This window comes from Oncorhynchus gorbuscha, linkage group LG06 (genome assembly GCF_021184085.1).
Source record: "Oncorhynchus gorbuscha isolate QuinsamMale2020 ecotype Even-year linkage group LG06, OgorEven_v1.0, whole genome shotgun sequence".
Taxonomy (NCBI): Eukaryota; Metazoa; Chordata; class Actinopteri; order Salmoniformes; family Salmonidae; genus Oncorhynchus; species Oncorhynchus gorbuscha.
The window spans coordinates 87,344,976-87,362,837 of record NC_060178.1 but is presented as its reverse complement, the minus strand read 5'-3'; the positions used below and the strand labels follow the sequence as shown (position 1 = coordinate 87,362,837).

The window sequence follows — 17,862 nt, the reverse complement described above, 5'->3', positions numbered from 1 at the left end:
CCTCCGATTTCACACACTGAACTTTATCTGAGTAGTTGGTGAACCAGTCATTTGAGAAACCAAGACTGTTGAGTCTGCCGATAAGAATGTGGTGATTGACATAGTCGAAAGCCTTGGCCAGGTCGATGAAGACGGCTGCACAGTACTGTCTTTTATTGTTTGCGGTTATGATATCGTTTAGTACCTTGAGTGTGGCTAAGGTGCACCCGTACTATACCCTGATGAAGACAGCTTGGCTGTCGAAACGTTGGTAATTAAATTTTTGTATCTGAGCTCTAAGAGTGTGCGGCTCTCTTTTATTTTTAAGGTGCACCCGTGACCAGCTCGGAAACCGGATTGCACAGCAGAGAAGGTACGGTGGGATTCAAACTGGTCAGTGATCTGCTTTTTAACTTGTCTTTCAAAGACTTTGGTAAGGCAGGGCAGGATGGATATAGGTCTGTAACAGATTGGGTCTAGAGTGTCACCTCATTTGAAGAGACGGATGACCACGGCAGCTTTCCAATCTTTAGGAATCTCGCACAATATGAAAGAGGTTGAACAGACTAGTAATAGGTTTTGCAACAATGGCAGCAGATAATTTTAGAGAGAGAGGGTCCAGATTGAATAGTATGGGTCCAGGTTCGGCAGCTCTTTCAGAACTTCAGCTATCTGGATTTGGGTGAAGTAGAAGCTGGGGAGGCTTGGGCAAGTAGCTGCGGGGGGTGCAGAGCTGTTGGCCTCGGTTGGGGTAGCCAGGAGGAAAGCATGGCTAGCCGTAGAGAAATGCTTATTGAAATTCTTGATTATTGTGGATTTATCGATGGTGACAGTATTAACTAGCCTCAGTGCAGTGGGCAGGTGGGAGGAGGTGCTCTTCTTCTCCATCTAATTTACAGTGTCCCAGAACTTTTTGGAGTTAGAGCTGCAGGATGTAAATTTCTGTTTGAAAAAGCTAGCCTTTGCCTGTGTATATTGCTGACTTCCTGAAAAGGTCGCGGGGACTATTTGATGCTAGTAGACAGGATGTTTTTGGCCTGTTCTGAAGTGAACCAAGAGATATCTGTTCTTGTTCTACATTTTTTGAAAGGGGCATGCTTATTTAAGATGGTGAGGAAATTACTTTTAAAGAACAATCAGGCATCCTCTACTGACAGGATGAGGTCAATATCCTTCCAGAATACCCGGGCCAGGTCGATTAGAAAGGCCTGTTCGCAGAAGTGTTTTAGGGAGCATTTGAGGGGTGGTCATTTGACCACGGACCCATAATGGATGCAGGCAATGAGGCAGTGATCGCTGAGATCCTGATTGAAACCAGCAGAGGTTTATTTGGAGGGCAAGTTGGTCAGGATAATATCTATGAGGGTGCCCATGTTTACGGATTTAGGCTTGTACCTGGTGGGTTCCTTGATAATGTGTGAGATTGAGGGCATCTAGCTTAGATTGTAGGACGGCTGGGGTGTTAAGCATATCCCAGTTTTGGTCATCTAGCAGAACGAACTCTGAAGATAGATGGCGGGCAATCAATTCACATATGGTGTCCAGGGCACAGATGGGAGCTGAGGGCGGTCTTTAACAGGCGGCAACATTGAGAGACTTGTTTCTGGAGAGATATGTTTTTTAAATTAGAAGCTTGAACTGTTTGGGAATAGACCTGGAAAGTATGACAGAACTTTGTATGCTATCGTCTGCAGTAGATTGCAACTCCTTCCCCTTTGGCAGTTCCATTTTGACAGAAAATTATGTAGTTAGGATGGATATCTCCGAATTTTTGGTCGTCTTCCTAAGCCAGGATTTAGACATGGCAAGGACATCAGGGTTGGAGGAGTGTGCTAAAGCATTGAGTAAAACAAACTTAGGGAGGAGGCTTCTGATGTTAACATGCATGAAACCAAGGCTTTTACGGTTACAGAAGTCAACAAATGAGAGCGCCTGGGGACACACAGGGCTTGGGTTAACCTCTACATCACCCAAGGAACAGAGGAGGAGTAGGATGAGGGTACGGCTAAAGGTTATCAAAACTGGTTGTCTAGTTCGTTGGGGACAGAGAATTAAAGGAGCAGATTTCTGGGCATGGTAGAATAGATTCAGGGCATATTATACAGACGGGTATGGTAGGGAGCGGATACAGTGGAGTTAAACCCAGGCATTGAGTGACGATGAGAGAGGTTGCATCTCTGGAGGCACTAGTTATGCTAGGTGAGGTCATTGCATGTGTGGAAGGTGGGACAAAAGAGGTATCTGAGGCATGTTGAGTGGGGATAGGGGCTCCTCAGTGAAATAAATCAATGATAACTACCCTAAACAACAGTATACAAGGCATATTGACATTTGAGAGAGACATAAAGCGAGGCATAAAGCAATCACAGGTGTTGATTGGGAGAGCTAGCTAAGACAACAACGGGTAAGACAACAAAAGCTAATCAGCTAAGACAACAACAGGTAAAATGGCGATGAATGGGCAGAGAGGGTCAGTTAACAGGGCCTGAGTTCGAGGCTGGGGCTGACAGATAAACTAAATAAACTAAATGGAGTACCGTGATTTAATGAACAGTCCAGCAGGCCTCAGTTCTGTAGCCAGGTGATCATAGGGTCCAGTGAACAGCAATAGATGAAACAGGGAAGCCGTTAGGTAGTCGTCGTTACTACGCTAGCAAGCAGGAGACACGGCATACATAAAGATAGCAGGCCCGGGGCTGGCAGAAGCGTCTTCACCGATGTCCGGCAAAAGCCGGATGAGGGCACAACGGATGGAATTAGGTCGGCAGTCGTAATGGATCGGCGGGACTCCGTGTCGACAAAGGGTCCAGGCCAATTGGCAAAATAGATATTGTAGCTGGAGTAATTTTGTTTGCTAGCCGAGGGATGCACCTGGCTCGAGGCTAACTGGTGCTTGCTTTGGGACAAGGGTGTTAGCCACTATAGCCACTTGGTAGCAGCTAGCTGCGATGATCCGATGCAAAGGTCCAGAGCTTACGGCAGGAATCTGTTGGTGTCGTGGCTTCCAGTCGTGTTAGTGATGAGTCAGGGAGGCATCAGCTGTGTATCCGAGTGACCATAGGGTCCACTGAGCAGGCCGGGAGATGGGCCTGGCTCAAGGCTAGCTTTGGGGCTGGGCCACTCGGTAGCAGCTAGCTCGCTGCGATGATATGGAGTAATGGTCCAGAGCTACGGCAAGAATCTGGTGATGTAGTGGAGAAAAGCAGTCCAGTATGCTCAGGGTTGACATCGCGCTGTGCAGACTGGCGGGTATTATCCATGCTAAATGCGGCTGGTGTCTGAGCTAAAGGTAAAGGCCGCTAGCAGTGGCTAACAATGACTAAATAGCTAGTAGCTAATTAGCTGGTTAGCATCTGATGGCTAGCTTCCAATGGAGGTTATAGCTATAAGGTCTAAAGAATTGCAGATCCATTTCACATTAGGTTAGTCGGGTTGCCAGATGGTATATTTCATTTCATAATGGAAAAAGAGATTTGAAGTATATAAGAAACACACAAAAAAAAAACATTTACACGTGACAATTACAAACATGTCTGCACTGCTACGCCATCTTTGATTGCCATATATACACATAATACAGTTGAAGTCGGAAGTTTACATACACTTAGGTTGGAGTCATTAAAACTTGTTTTTCAACCACTCCACACATTTCTTGTTAATTTCTTGTTGGTGTCGAGAGAGTGCAAATCAATCCCAGAACAACAGCAAAGCACCTTGTGAAGATGCTGGAGGAAACAGGTACAAAAGTATCTATATCCACAGTAAAACGAGTCCTATATCGACATAACCTAAAAGGCCGTACAGCAAGGAAGAAGCCACAGCTCCAAAACCGCTATAAAAAAGCCAGACTACATTTTGCAACTGCACATGGGGACAAAGATCGTACTCTTTGGATAAATGTCCTCTGGTCTGATGAAACAAAAATAGAACTGTTTGTCATAATGACCATTGTTATGTTTGGAGAAAAAAGGGGAGGCTTGCAAGCCGAAGAACACCATCCCAACCATGAAGCATGGGGGTGGCAGCCTCATGTTGTGTGGGTGCTTTGCTGCAGGAGGGAATGGTGCACTTCACAAAATAGATGGCATCATGAGAGGAACATTATGTGGATATATTGAAGGTAAAGCTGTATGTAAACTTCTGACTTCAACTGTATGTTATTCCCTTCTTGTCACGCACTCTGTTTTATAGACTAAGCTATGAGACTACCTAAACCATATAAACTGGAACAACTCTTTCAGTAATGGGTAAAATAGGTCCACGTAACATATTGGATTAGTTTAGATTATTTTCTGGGTAATTTATATTTGAGTGGCATACGATCAATTAATTAATTAGCCAATCAATCAATGTACATGCACAAACATAGACATTCAAAAAACAATTCTAAAAATATACCTGCAAAAGAGAATGCTGGGAAATATGATATTAAAGGGCGTGGTTTTTGTTGAAAGTGATGCTATGAGTTTCATTCCCCTGTATTAGGCAAAAACTAGGTCCTCAAAATAAGGCCTTATGAAACACTTATGGTATTGTGTTCTAGATTTTTTTTAAAAATACATTAACATATTAGCTTAGGATCTCACCTGGTGATGTCCATAGGACTAAAGGTAGATGAATGCAACAGTCATCTCTCTGTCACTAACAAATACAGTCATGGGTGGTAACTTTACAATTTACTTGAAAGGCAATGCGCTCTGGGAAGTATTTGAATAAGGCTTTACACTAAGCAGTGTTAAACACTCTTATGGGGTCTATATGGATCCACAGACTCAACACTTTCAGTGTTGATTTAAAATTGTTCATTTAGTTTATTTTTAACACTGGAGAATTAGCTGTGAAGGAACATATGCAGGAAGAGTCCTATTCCATCTTTAATTGAGACAACAAAATGCATATTTTGAATCAGTAGGTTGTTAAAAAAATACATTATATTTAAATAGTTTTTAAAATTGTAGTCAATTCCACTGCCGCATGCAAACTGCTATGGTGGTATTTGTGGAATTTTAAATTGTGAATAAATAAATCTACCTTTCCTATAAGCTGGTGAGCAAGCTGAAAGACAGAGCATTCCGCATGGCGGAGAGGAGGATAAAGGACTGTGTGAAGATGCAGCAGAAACACCACCAGCGGATGGAGAGGAAGTTCCTGAAGGAGAGTGTAGCGTCGGATAACTCAGATGCCATGAGCTTCACTAGTTATAACAGCAGCAGCACGCTAAACCGCAAACTTCCTCAGTTCAACACTCTCACTTCCAATATGCCATACTCACAGGTCAAAAGCATTTCTTCCTTGCTACTTCACTGTCAATTTCTCATGAATGCATTTCCTATTATTTTGATAGTCAACGGCAGTTTGAGTAAATAATTTGATATGGTTTTTTGTTCCTGAGTAAGCTCTGGAAATGTCAGCATTATTCAAATGTTCAAATGTCTTGCTTTACATTTTGTCAATGATCTGTGTTAATGTCCTCTTCTGAGTCCACATTTTGATCTGTGCAATCCTCTCTCTCTATAGGCCACTCTTCACTCCACAGCCAAGGGTAGGACCAAGATTAAGAAGAAGCTAGAGAAGAAGAAACAGGTGGATGGCACCTTCAAGATCTACGAGGATGGGAGGAAGAGTGTACGCTCGCTGTCTGGCCTTCAGCTTGGCCAGGACGTCATGTTCCTCAAGCAGGTAAAATACGTAGCTAGGTAGAGACACAACACCCAAAACAGTTGGTGAGGTTCTGACTAACGGAAAATACAATTTAGAAAAATAAACACTCTATGCTCCCAAACATTACATGGGGAAACCATTACATTTTCCACAGGCTTAGTGAGGAAACCTTAGTTCGCGCGATTAAAATTGTTCTCAACTAGCTTACCTGGTTAAATAAAGGTGAAATATAAAAAATAAAATGGGTTCCTATTCATTAATGTTCCTTCAACAGGGCACCTATGCCAACTCCAAGGATCGCTCGCGTCTCAACATCCGGGACATGTTCCCTCACCACGGCAACAACCACGATTACCATGACGATGATCATGACGATTATGATGATGACCATGCGGACACCATCTCCCACATTTCCCATGCCATAAGCGACCCGGGCCTTCACGAGACAGCCTACTCTGAGATCAGCGCCGACTCAGGCCGCGACTCTTTGTTCACCCGGCCAGGTCTTGGAACCATGGTGTTCCGACGGAACTACGTATCTGGCGGTCTCTTCGGGATCGGAGCCCGGGACAAGGTTTTTGTGGCTGGCAGTGAACCCGTAGGCCGGGCCCCTAACGTTCGTCTCCGTGGCCACCTCCCACGTCGCCAGCCCAGCCTGGACGATGCAATAGAGATAGGCAGCATCGGCAGTGCCCTGAGCCTCCAGGAGAGGCACCTACAGGAGCTGCCCTGGGAGGAGGCTGATGTGGGCCTGGACGAGGAGCTGGAGCCTGAAAACGGCCCACTGGAGACCTTCCTGGCATCCCAGGGCCTGGGGGAGTTCATGCCCATCTTCAGGAAGGAGAAAATCGACTTGGAGGCCCTACTGCTCTGCTCGGACCAGGACCTGACCTCCATACACATCCCCCTGGGACCCAGGAAGAAGCTACTAGAGGCATGTAAGAGACGGTTGGACACCCTGGAGGAACCAGAGGGCATCGAGGACACTGATCTCTGAAGGTCAGTATTACTTCATGAATTCTATGACAGGCAAAGCACCTTACTTTGATAGCCTACACATGCCTCAAACAATAGAGGGAATCAAGAACACTGAGCTTTGAAGGTCTGTACAGTAGATTCTTTAAAGGCCTAATGCCTTTTTAAAAATCTCAATATAAAATAATTTCTGGTTAAAAATTAAGTACCTTACTGTGATTGTTTTCAATCAAATGGTCAAAAAGAAAACAAATAGCTTCTTAGCAAGAGCAATTTCTCAAGCAAGAATTTTGTTGGGACTGTCTGGGAGTGGGAAGAGGAAGTCTGAAAACTAGCTAATTGGCAGAGAGGTTTAGAACTCTCTTTCTTATTGGTCTATTAGCGATGCCACCAGGCAAGCCTAAACTACATCCCACCAAAACAGGCTGACATTTCAAACAGCTCTTAAGGCATCCGCATGCTTCCCAGCCGAAACCGTTCATGCATATATTATGACAACATTTTGTGGCGATTTTGTTGGTTTTGTTCTACGGCAAGGTTTTTTTGGGCTGTTTGTGCACACAAAACATTTTCTCAAGGCAAGCTGAAGTTTTGTAGCCGAAGTTTACACCTCTTCATCGGGATTGGTCAACAGTAGGGATTCTTCAATTAAGTGTTTGTTGTCATTCAATGAGAGACGACTCGTTTTCCTGCACATTTTTTTCACTTGATGTATACTCAAACATCTTAGTTAGATGGAACATTTAAAAGATCTCCTCTGCAAAAATGTCAAGAAATCTGTCATTAATTTTGAGTTATCTTAGATTAATTCAGACTATTTTGAGGAAGTGTATACTGGTTATGGCATGTCAAGATAGTACTATTTGTCTATTACTGCAATTTTCTCGTTTTTCAAGATATGGTATTTTAACTTCGCCGAGCCGATTTCTGTGAAGAGCAAAACAAACCTAGTATGCGGGACACCTTTACACCAAAAGGACATTTTCACAGTATTTTTCCAACCTCATAGTGTAGATATATATATATACAGTATATCACAAAAGTGAGTACACCCCTCACATTTTAGTAAATATTTGAGTATATCTTTTCACGTGACAACTTTGAAGAAATGACACTTTGCTACAATGTAAAGTAGTGAGTGTACAGCTTGTATAAGTGTAAATTTGCTGTCCCCTCAAAATAACTCAACACACAGCCATTCATGTCTGAACCGCTGGCAACAAAAGTGAGTACACCCCGAAGTGAAAATGTCCAAATTGGGCCCAAAGTGTCAATATTTTGTGTGGCCACCATCATTTTCACCAGAGCTTCACAGGCTGCCAGTGTTCACCAGAGCTTCACAGGTTGCCAGAGAGTTCTACAGAGCTTCACAGGTTGCCACTGGAGTCCTCTTCCACTCCTCCATGACGACATCATGGAGCTGGTGGATGTTCGAGACCTTGCACTCCTCCTCCTTCCGTTTGAGGATGCCCCACAGATACTCAATAGGGTTTAGGTCTGGAGACATGCTTGGCCAGTCCATCACCTTGAGCCTCAGCTTCTTTAGCAAGGCATTGGTCATCTTGGAGGTGTGTTTGGGGTCATTATCATGTTGGAATACTGCCCTGCGGCCCAGTCTCCGAAGGGAGGGGATCATGACCTGCTTCAGTATGTCACAGTACATGTTGGCATTGATGGTTCCCTCAATGAACTGTAGCTCCCCAGTGCCGGCAGCACTCATGCAGCCCCAGACCATAACACTCCCACCACCATGCTTGACTGTAGGCAAGACACACTTGTCTTTGTACTCCTCACCTGGTTGCCGCCACACATGCTTGACACCATCTGAAGCAAATAAGTTTATCTTGGTCTCATCAGACCACAGGACATGATTCCAGTAATCCATGTTGTTAGTCTGCTTGTCTTCAGCAAACTGTTTGCGGGCTTTCTTTTTTAGAAGAAGCTTCCTTCTGGGACGACAGCCATGCAGACCAATTTGATGCAGTGTACGGCGTATGGTCTGAGCACTGACAGGCTGACCCCCCACCCCTTCAACCTCTGCAGCAATGCTGTCCACATTTATACATTCTTTTCCCAAAGACAACCTCTGGATATGACGCTGAGCATGTGCACTCAACTTCTTTGGTCGACCATGGCGAGGCCTGTTCTGAGTGGAACCTGTCCAGTTAAACCGCTATATGGTCTTGGCCACCGTGCTGCAGCTCAGTTTCAGGGTCTTAGCAATCTTCTTGTAGCCCAGGCCATCTTTACGTAGAGCAACAATTCTTTTTTTCAGATCCTCAGAGAGTTCTTTGCCATGAGGTGCCATGTTGAACTTCCAGTGACCAGTCAGTATGAGGGAGTGTGAAAGCGATGACACCACATTTAACACACCTGCTCCCCATTCACACCTGAGACCTTGTAACACTAACAAGTCACATGACACCGGGGATGGAAAATGGCTAATTGGGCCCAGTTTGGACATTTTCACTTAGGGGTGTACTCACTTTTGTTGCCAGCGGTTTAGACATTAATGGCTGTGTGTTGAGTTATTTTGAGGGGACAGCAAATGTACACGGTTATACAAGCTGTACACTCACTACTTTACATTGTAGCATAGTGTCATTTCTTCAGTGTTGTCACATGAAAAGATATACTCAAATGTGAGGGATGTACTCACTTTTGTGATATACAACACAATATAATAATATAATATAGGCCACTTAGCAGACACTACAGACTGACAGTACAGCAAGTCAATTTATTTGTATCTATTTTTTACTGTTGGGTCAGTACTAGTAGAATTCCTACCTATGTGTGTGGATGTAGATGATGTAGATGCATGGGGCCATCTAGTGGAGAGCAGTAAAACTACACCACAGCATGGCAAAATTATATCATTTAGGACTTCAGCTCAAATCAAATTTTATTTGTCACATGCGCCGAATACTTACTATTGAAATAGGCATAAGCTTTTATAGTAGAAGTCTTCTATGATTTCTACTACGATTTCTACATTGATTATATAATACTGTACATGTTTTCTTTTGTTTCAGTCACAGAGCAAAGATCCTTTACTGTCATTCAAGTTGACACAGGAGACCTAGACTTGGCAGTGAATGTGGTCCTACTCTGTCTGGATCAGTTCTAGTTATGAGATGATGTTATGATCCACAGAGCCTGGTTCTGATGCCTGGATACCCAGGGACGTTGCTCCCTGCCTGGGGACATAGAGAAGATTACACTGGGTCTGATAGAGTCCCCAGTGTTCTGGTGCTGTGCATGAGAGGACATCTTTAGTCACATGGCCAAATGGTCTGGTAGGGCCACAGATGCCATGGGACTGTGCCCACACACATGCTATCACTGGCACACAACCTTATGATTAGGAATTATTCTCTCCACTCACTGATGCTCTCACATTGCCCATATGTAATGTTGTATTCCATTTGCAAGTGAACATTTCATAATGTTTTGTCTGTATATTTGTGCAAACGTGTAATGTTATTTATTATTTGTAGAAAAGGTTTAATTTATTGTTTATTACAGACGTTAATGTACAGTTTTGTTACTTTACTGCGTATAATAATGGTACTACAGTTAGCTAAGACGCTAGGATGCCCATGCCCAGACTACAATGTCTTAAAAGGAACCCTATTCCCAATAAAGTGTCCTTTAAAACAGAAACGTGGGTATGTCCCAAATGGCAACCTATTCCCTACATAGTGCACTACTTTTGACCAGGGTCCATATGGTTCATGTCAAAAGTAGTGCACTATGTAGGGAATAGGGTACCATTTGAGACATATCCACATTTCTGTTTTTAAGGAGAGTTTGTGTTTTTAATGAATATACTGGAACATGGTTCCGTGAGATTATCCGTCAGTCAGTCTGTCTGTCTGTGTCTTCATCCCAAAAGTACCCTATCCCTTATGTTGTGCACTTATTTTGACCAGTGCCCTTAGGGTTCCCTATGCACTATATAGTGAACAGGGTGCTATTTGGAATGCATTCTGTCTGTGCTAAGGTAACTGTTATCTGGGGTTTGCTGAGGGGCTCCAACCCCGGGGTATAGTGTTTCACAAGAGGACTGCCTGTGGACTGATGTGTATGACTGTGCATGAATGTGTTTGAATGAAACTTCAATGATTAAGTATGAATACAAACTTTGAAACAAAATAAGTCATGTTTGGATGTACTCTCACACATAACAGTTATAATAAAACCTTTATTATAATTAATGAAAGTTACTTTTTTGACACTGATTGTTAATATCTTGGTAATTGCAACTACAACGATGGTTCAGCTGGATAGGTCTTCCCTGCTGTTTCTGTCACTAGAGTTACATTGTGATAACATGACTGACAGCTCCTGTTAGGAATAGAACAACACAGAGTTGATGTAGACTAGAGGTATGAATGAAAGTCTGTCTGATAGCCTATTGCTTCTATGTCCCCTGGGTCCTGTATGTACAGTCGTGGCCAAAAGTTTTGAGAATGACACAAATATTAATGTTCACAGTCTGCTACCTCAGTTTGTATGATGGCAAAAGGCATATACTCCAGAATGTTATGAGTGATCAGATAAATTGCAATTAATTTCAAAGTCCATATTTGCCATGCAAATGAACTGAATCCCCAAAAAACATTTCCACTGCATTTCAGCCCTGCCACAAAAGGACCAGCTGACATGTCAGTGATTCTCTCGTTAATACAGGTGTGATTGTTGATGAGGACAAGCCTGGAGACCACTCTGTCATGCTGATTGAGTTCGAATAATAGACTGGAAGCTTCAAAAGGAGGGTGGTGCTTGGAATCATTGTTCTTCCTCTCTCAACCATGGTTATCTGCAAGGAAACATGTTCCGTCATCATTGCTTTGCACAAAAAGTGCTTCACAGGCAAGGATATTGCTACCAGTAAGATTGCACCTAAATCAACCATTTATCAGATCATCAAGAACTTCAAGGAGAGCAGTTAAATTGTTGTGAAGAAGGCTTCAGGGCACCCAAGAAAGTCCAGCAAGCGCCAGGACCGTCTCCTAAAGTTGATTCAGCTGAGGGATTGGGGTACCACCAGTGCAGAGCTTGCTCAGGAATGCCAGCAGGCAGGTGTGAGTGCATCTGCATGCACAGTGAGGCGAAGACTTTTGGAGGATGGCCTGGTGTCAAGAAGGGCAGCAAGGAAGCCACTTCTACAGGAAAAACAACAGGGACAGTCTGACAGGCTGATATTCTGCAAAATGTACAGGGATTGGACTGCTGAGGACTGGGTAATTAAAAAGTAATTTTCTCTGATGAATCCCCTTTCCGATTGTTTGGGTCATCCGGAAAAAAGCTTGTCTGTAGAAGACAAGGTGAGCCCTACCATCAGTCCTGTGTCATGCTAACAGAGACCATTCATGTGTGGGGTTGCTTCTCAGCCAAGGGAGTGGGCTCTCTCACAATTTTGCCTAAGAACACAGCCATGAATAAAGAATGGTACCAACACATCCTCCGAGAGCAACTTCTCCACAGTTTGGTGACGAACAATGCCTTTTCCAGCATGATGGAGCACCTTGCCATAAGGCAAAAGTGATAACTAAGTGGCTCAGGGAACAAAATATCAATATTTTGGGTTCAATATTTTGGGTCAGGAAACTCCCCAGACCTTAATCCCATTGAAAACTTGTGGTCAATCCTCAAGAGGAGGGTGGACAAACAAAACTCCATAAAATTCTGACAAACTCCAAGCATTGATTATGCAAGAATGGGCTGCCATCAGTCAGGATGTGGCCTAGAAGTTAATTGACAGCATGCCAGGGCGGATTGTAGAGGTCTTGAAAAAGAAGGGTCAACACTGCAAATATTAACTCTGCATCTACTTCATGAAATTGTCAATAAAAGCCTTTGACACTTATGAAATGCTTGTAATTATATGTCAGTATTCCATAGTAACATCTGGCAAAAATATCTAAAGACACTGAAGCAGCAAACTTTGTGGAAATTAATATTTGTATCATTCTCAAAACCTTTGGCCACGACTGTAGAGGGACGAATTAAGGTCTTTCTGATAGCCGAGTGCTCCTGAGTGGTGCAGCGGTCTAAGACACTGCTTGAGTGTCTTAGACCAGTCAGTGCTTGAGGTGTCACTACAGACACCCTGGTTCGAATCCAAGCTGTATCACAACTGGCTGTGATTGGGTGTCCCATAGAGCAGCGCACAATTGGTCCAGTGTCATCTGAGTTTGGCTGGTGTAGGCCGTCATTGTAAATAAGAATTAGTTCTTAACTGACTTGCCTAGTTAAATAAATAAAAATGTCCCCTGGGTAGACAAATGAAGGTCTGTCTGATAGCATTGTGCTCCTATGTCCCCTGGGTCATGTTTTATTAGAGTGAAAACATTTTAAAATGGGGAGGTCATACCTGTCCAATTTAGAAAACCGATCATTTCCTTTACCGTTGCAAAAAGTTTTGCTGGTGGGCCCAATTGAACACTACCCTGCAACACTGCTGAACAGTTGTAGTGGTAGTCCAGTCCACTCAAGATACCTCCAGTCCTCCTATTTCGCCTACCTCATTAAGAGCACTGCAGCCAACATGGCACCTGGCCCGCTCAAAACTCTGGCCAACTGCGCATTAAAACACTTGTCTACTCCTTTCTTTCTTTCTTTCTTTCTTTCTTTCTTTCTTTCTTTCTTTCTTTTTTTTCTAACTTAGCCACCTCTCATTAGTGTGTATCTCTCCCTTAGCAACAAGAAATAACTGACACAGTGAGTACTAAGCCGGGGCTGCAAATCCTCTCTTGACTTAGACCCCCTTTCCCCGCACTCCTCCTCCTTCCCCCACTCCTCCTTTCCCAGGACCTCTGCCAAGGTTACAACAGCAATGGGAGAAGTGAGGGGAAACAAGGACAGCAGGGGAGGGACATGAGGTATGCATGAAAGGCTCCGTTGAGGAAAGAGAGACAGATCAGCAGAATTGCTTCTCCAGCTGAGCAACTGGATAAAACTGCCAATAAAACTTTGCACCCTGCCATGCTAACATCAGTCCAGACCCTTTGTGTTCAGGGTACAATGTGCAGGCTGATTTTCTCAGAGTCTGGACGCTGCCTATGAGTCTGTCCGTACAGCCGCTGGACACACCGAGCAGCCACTTTTATTTTAGTTTGTTGTCGGTCAGGAGGGAGGCACAAAAGGAGCTGACATGCAGAATGTACCAAAGGAGTGGAGGGAAGAACAGAGCGTGGGAGGAGGAAGAGACACAGATGTTAAACCGTGGGAGGGTAGAGAGGCCTTGTTCCAAAAGAACACCGGTAACTCCAAACAGGACATGTCCACAGGGAAAGAGAAGAAGAATGGAGAGATGATGAACGGAGGGGGAAAGGGGATGGAGGGGACGGATAAAGAGTCGCTGATGATGGAGCTGACCCGTCTGGTTCAGAAGACAGTGAAGGAGAGTAGTTGGTGGGAGCGGAGAGGCATCGACATCACTATCCTGGCCCTCTCCTTTCTCCTGCTACCCCCAGGTAATCTATACACCCGTCTTACACACTTCATACACCTATATCACATACTTCATAAACCCGCCTCACACACTTCATACACCCATATCATACACTTCATAAACCCGCATCACACACTTCATAAACCCGTCTCACACACTTCATAAACTTGTCTCACACACACTTCATAATCTCGTCTCACACACTTCATACACGTTTCACACACCTTATAGTCCTTATCAAGGCCAACATATGGTATGCTATTACATGTTTATATAGTGTAGGTTTACCACATTCTGTTCATCCTACCTCCAGGTAAGACATCTACCTGCACACCACAATACATACACCTGTCTCACACTTTATAGTGGTCCTCTGTAGCTCAGATGGTAGAGCTTGGCGCTGGCAACGCCAGAATCATGGGTTTCAATTGTCGCTGAGGCCGCCCATTTGGAAATATATGCATGACTAAGTCGCTTTCGATAAAAGTGTCTGCTACATGGCATAATAGTATTATATTATGTTGTTTTAAAGGTAGGTAATACAGTATATGTTATTATATGTTTATAAAATGAGGTTAACACATTCAGTTCACCCTACCCCCAGGTAAGACACATGTCTAACAATGGCAAAATTGGTTGAAATTAAGTCTTTTCAACCAGTTTCTCTCACTTGGTATTAGCCTGATTAAACCAGTATTTCTCAATGGGTATTAGCCTGGTTAAACCAGTCTTTCTCACTGGGGATTAGCCTGGTTAAACCAGTCTTTCTCACTGGGGATTAGCCTGGTTAAATCAGTCTTTCTCACTTGGTATTAGCCTGGTTAAACCAGTTTCTCTCACTGGCTATTAGCCTGGTTAAACCAGTTTTTCTCACTGGCTATTAGCCTGGTTAAACCAGATTGAACGATGGGATCAATAATGAGAGCAGGATTCAGTCTGAAGAATATGTTTGTATAGCTTTACCACATAACGTGTAACATGCAGATTTGTTCTAAATACACAGGACATTATGTTATTAATCCATTGTGCCAGTATTAGATCTTGAGCACTAACCTGGAACTTGATGTTTAGACAGGGACAGAGCAGAAATATACTTGTTCTAATGTATAAGTAGACCAGTACATGGCCTCAATTAAATACTGATTTCAACAAGGCTGCACACACACCACACACATGCTTGATGTCTGATACTCCCTTGTCCTATCTGAGTCTGTGACCTCTTTCTATGTCAGTGTGACTGGTATGTCACCAGAGGCTATGCTTAATTTGGCAGCTTGTTAACACACCCATCAAGGTTCATTGTTTGATTATATTTGGAAATCAAAGTCTTTAGATTCTAAATGCTGTTATATTTACGATTAGAACATTGCTTTACATGCTCTCCAATACCTATTTCAGATGTCTTTATTGAACCTTTATTCATCCAGGAGGTCCCATTGAGGTCAGACTACCTATTTAACAATAGAGACCTGGACAAGAGGGCAGATCAATAAAAACACTTAGCTCAAAACACAAAGATCAGCCAGTAAAGGGCCACATTTCTGTTTCTGCTATTTACAATGGCACGTAGCATTTTAGTAGCACTCTTCTCTGTGCTACTAATTCTCTGTCAACACTGGACAGTCCAATACTGCCCTGGGGGTGTATTACTGTCAACATGGTGTATGACTGACCTTGTAACTTATCGCCTCCCAATGATGCTCTTCGAAATAGGAGGTGGGGAAAAGTGGAACATTAGCGCCAGACAGATTTTGCCGTGTTAGAAATAGATTGGCAATATCACCTAACCAAAGATCCCCCGCTCCAAGAGAGGCATAGTCCAGGTGAAGCCCATTGTGGTTGTATGCATTTGTCATGTATTCCAGAGTGCATGCATGAAACTACTGCAAAGAATACATAGTTGAATCATTTTAGTGTAAGTCACTTTGTAGTCTTCTAGGTCCATTATTTAGATATTGTTCCTAGTTCTTTCTCATGTTGGCATGACAACTTTGCAGGAGCAACCTATACCTGTGATGATAACCTGTACCCCTCCCTCACAACATGTACCCCCTCCCATCCCAACACCTCCCAAGTAGCGATCCAGTTACCCTCCTTCATCTGAGCATCTCCTTTCAGTGCTGTAACCCACACCTTGGTACCGCAGTAGGGAGGCGGCCTGGCATGGTCGGGCTCCCAGATAACAGACTGTTTGTTGACTGTGTTCTGGGGAGGGAGGGAGGTCATCCAACACTGTGAACACAGCCATAAAACCTACCAGCTCTCACAGTCTCACGTCAGAATGAGATGTTCATCCATGTTCCTCAAAGGTCAAATTTCAAATTTGTTCCAAACGTCAAATTTCCAAGTGTTTAAGGTTAAGTTTAGGCATTAACTCTGTTAAACTTTTGTTATTGACCAAATACTTATTTTCCACCATAATTTGCAAATACATTCATAAAAAATCCTACAATGTGATTTTCTGGATTTTTTCCCCTCATTTTGTCTGTCATAGTTGAAGTGTACCTATGATGAAAATGACAGGCCTCTCTCATCTTTTTAAGTGGGAGAACTTGCACAATTGGTGGCTGACTAAATACTTTTTTGCCCCACTGTATGGGGCTTTGGTGACAAAACGGATGGCACTGTGATAGACTGCATCCAATTTGCTGAGTAGAGTGTTGGAGGCTATTTTGTAAATGACGTCGCCGAAGTCGAGGATTGGTAGGATAGTCAGTTTTACGAGGGTATGTTTTTCAGCATGAGTGAAGGATGCTTTGTTTTGCGAAATAGGAAGCCGATTCTATATTTAATTTTGGATTGGAGATGCTTAATGTGAGTCTGGAAGGAGAGTTTACTGGACGGATGGGCAGGTGTGGGCAGCGATCGGTTGAAGAGCATGCATTTATTTTTACCTGAATTGAAGAGCAGTTGGAGGCCACAGAAGGAGAGTTGAATGGCATTGAAGCTCATCTGGTGGTGAGTTAACACAGTGTCCAAAGAAGGGCCAGAAGTATACAAAATGGTGACATCATCTTAGAGGTGGATCAGAGAATCACCAGCAGCAAGAGCGACATCATTGATGTATACAGAGAAAAGAGTCGGCCCGAGAATTGAACCCTGTGGTACCCCCATAGAGACTGCCAGAGGTCCAGACAACAGGCACTCCGATTTGACACACTGAACACTGTCTAGGAAGTAGTTGGTGAACCAGGCGAGGCAGTCATTTGAGAAACCAAGGTTTCACATAAGAATGTGGTGATTGTTGACCCGGGTAGGGGTAGCCAGGTGGAAAGCATGGCCAGCCGTAGAAAAAGGCTTATTGAAATTCTCAAGTATCATGGATTTATCGGTGGTGACAGTGTTTCCTAGCCTCAGTCAGTGGGCAGCTGGGAGAAGGTACTCTTATTCTCCATTAATTTTACAGTGTCCCAGAACCTTTTGGAGTTTGTGCTACAGGATGCAAATTGTTGTGTGAAAAAGCTAGCTTTCCTAACTGCCTGTGTATATTGGTTCCTAACTTCCTTGAAAAGTTGCAGATGTCAGTCATCTGGCCAAACACGGTCCACCACATGAAAAAGATCAGGAACATCCACTTGCTTGACTGCAGTACAGAATGTTCAAGTAACCTGTTCTAGAATGTGTTTCAAATGGCAGGTGTAGAGTAGAGTGGAACATTGTCTATTGTTTGGCAAGACAATGACCATAGGAGTTGGCAAGACCGCACAAACAGATCTGGGACCATGGCAAATGCTAACATATTTATGCTAACATATGTATTCTAAAGATCTAAGCTACTCTCCATA

The 17,862-nt window shown here is 43.5% G+C and overlaps 2 protein-coding genes across 3 annotated transcripts in view; both read left to right on the top strand.

Moving 5' to 3' along the window:
• LOC124037286 (Usher syndrome type-1G protein homolog) overlaps positions 1-10,307 on the top strand; it is a 37,459-nt gene extending 27,152 nt beyond the window's left edge. For both annotated transcript variants that reach the window (XM_046351985.1, XM_046351986.1), the window contains exons 3-6: positions 5,023-5,253; positions 5,497-5,658; positions 5,915-6,639; positions 9,651-10,307. In XM_046351985.1, the coding sequence (XP_046207941.1) occupies positions 5,023-5,253; positions 5,497-5,658; positions 5,915-6,637 (1,116 nt within the window). In that variant the 3' untranslated portion in view covers positions 6,638-6,639; positions 9,651-10,307. The remainder of the gene's footprint in view (positions 1-5,022; positions 5,254-5,496; positions 5,659-5,914; positions 6,640-9,650) is intronic.
• A 3,185-nt stretch (positions 10,308-13,492) lies between these two features.
• The window catches only part of LOC124038485 (fatty acid desaturase 6-like), a 30,385-nt gene continuing 26,015 nt past the window's right edge, over positions 13,493-17,862 (top strand). The window contains exon 1 of the mRNA XM_046354428.1: positions 13,493-14,099. Coding sequence (XP_046210384.1) covers positions 13,778-14,099 — 322 coding nt within the window. The 5' untranslated portion in view covers positions 13,493-13,777. The remainder of the gene's footprint in view (positions 14,100-17,862) is intronic.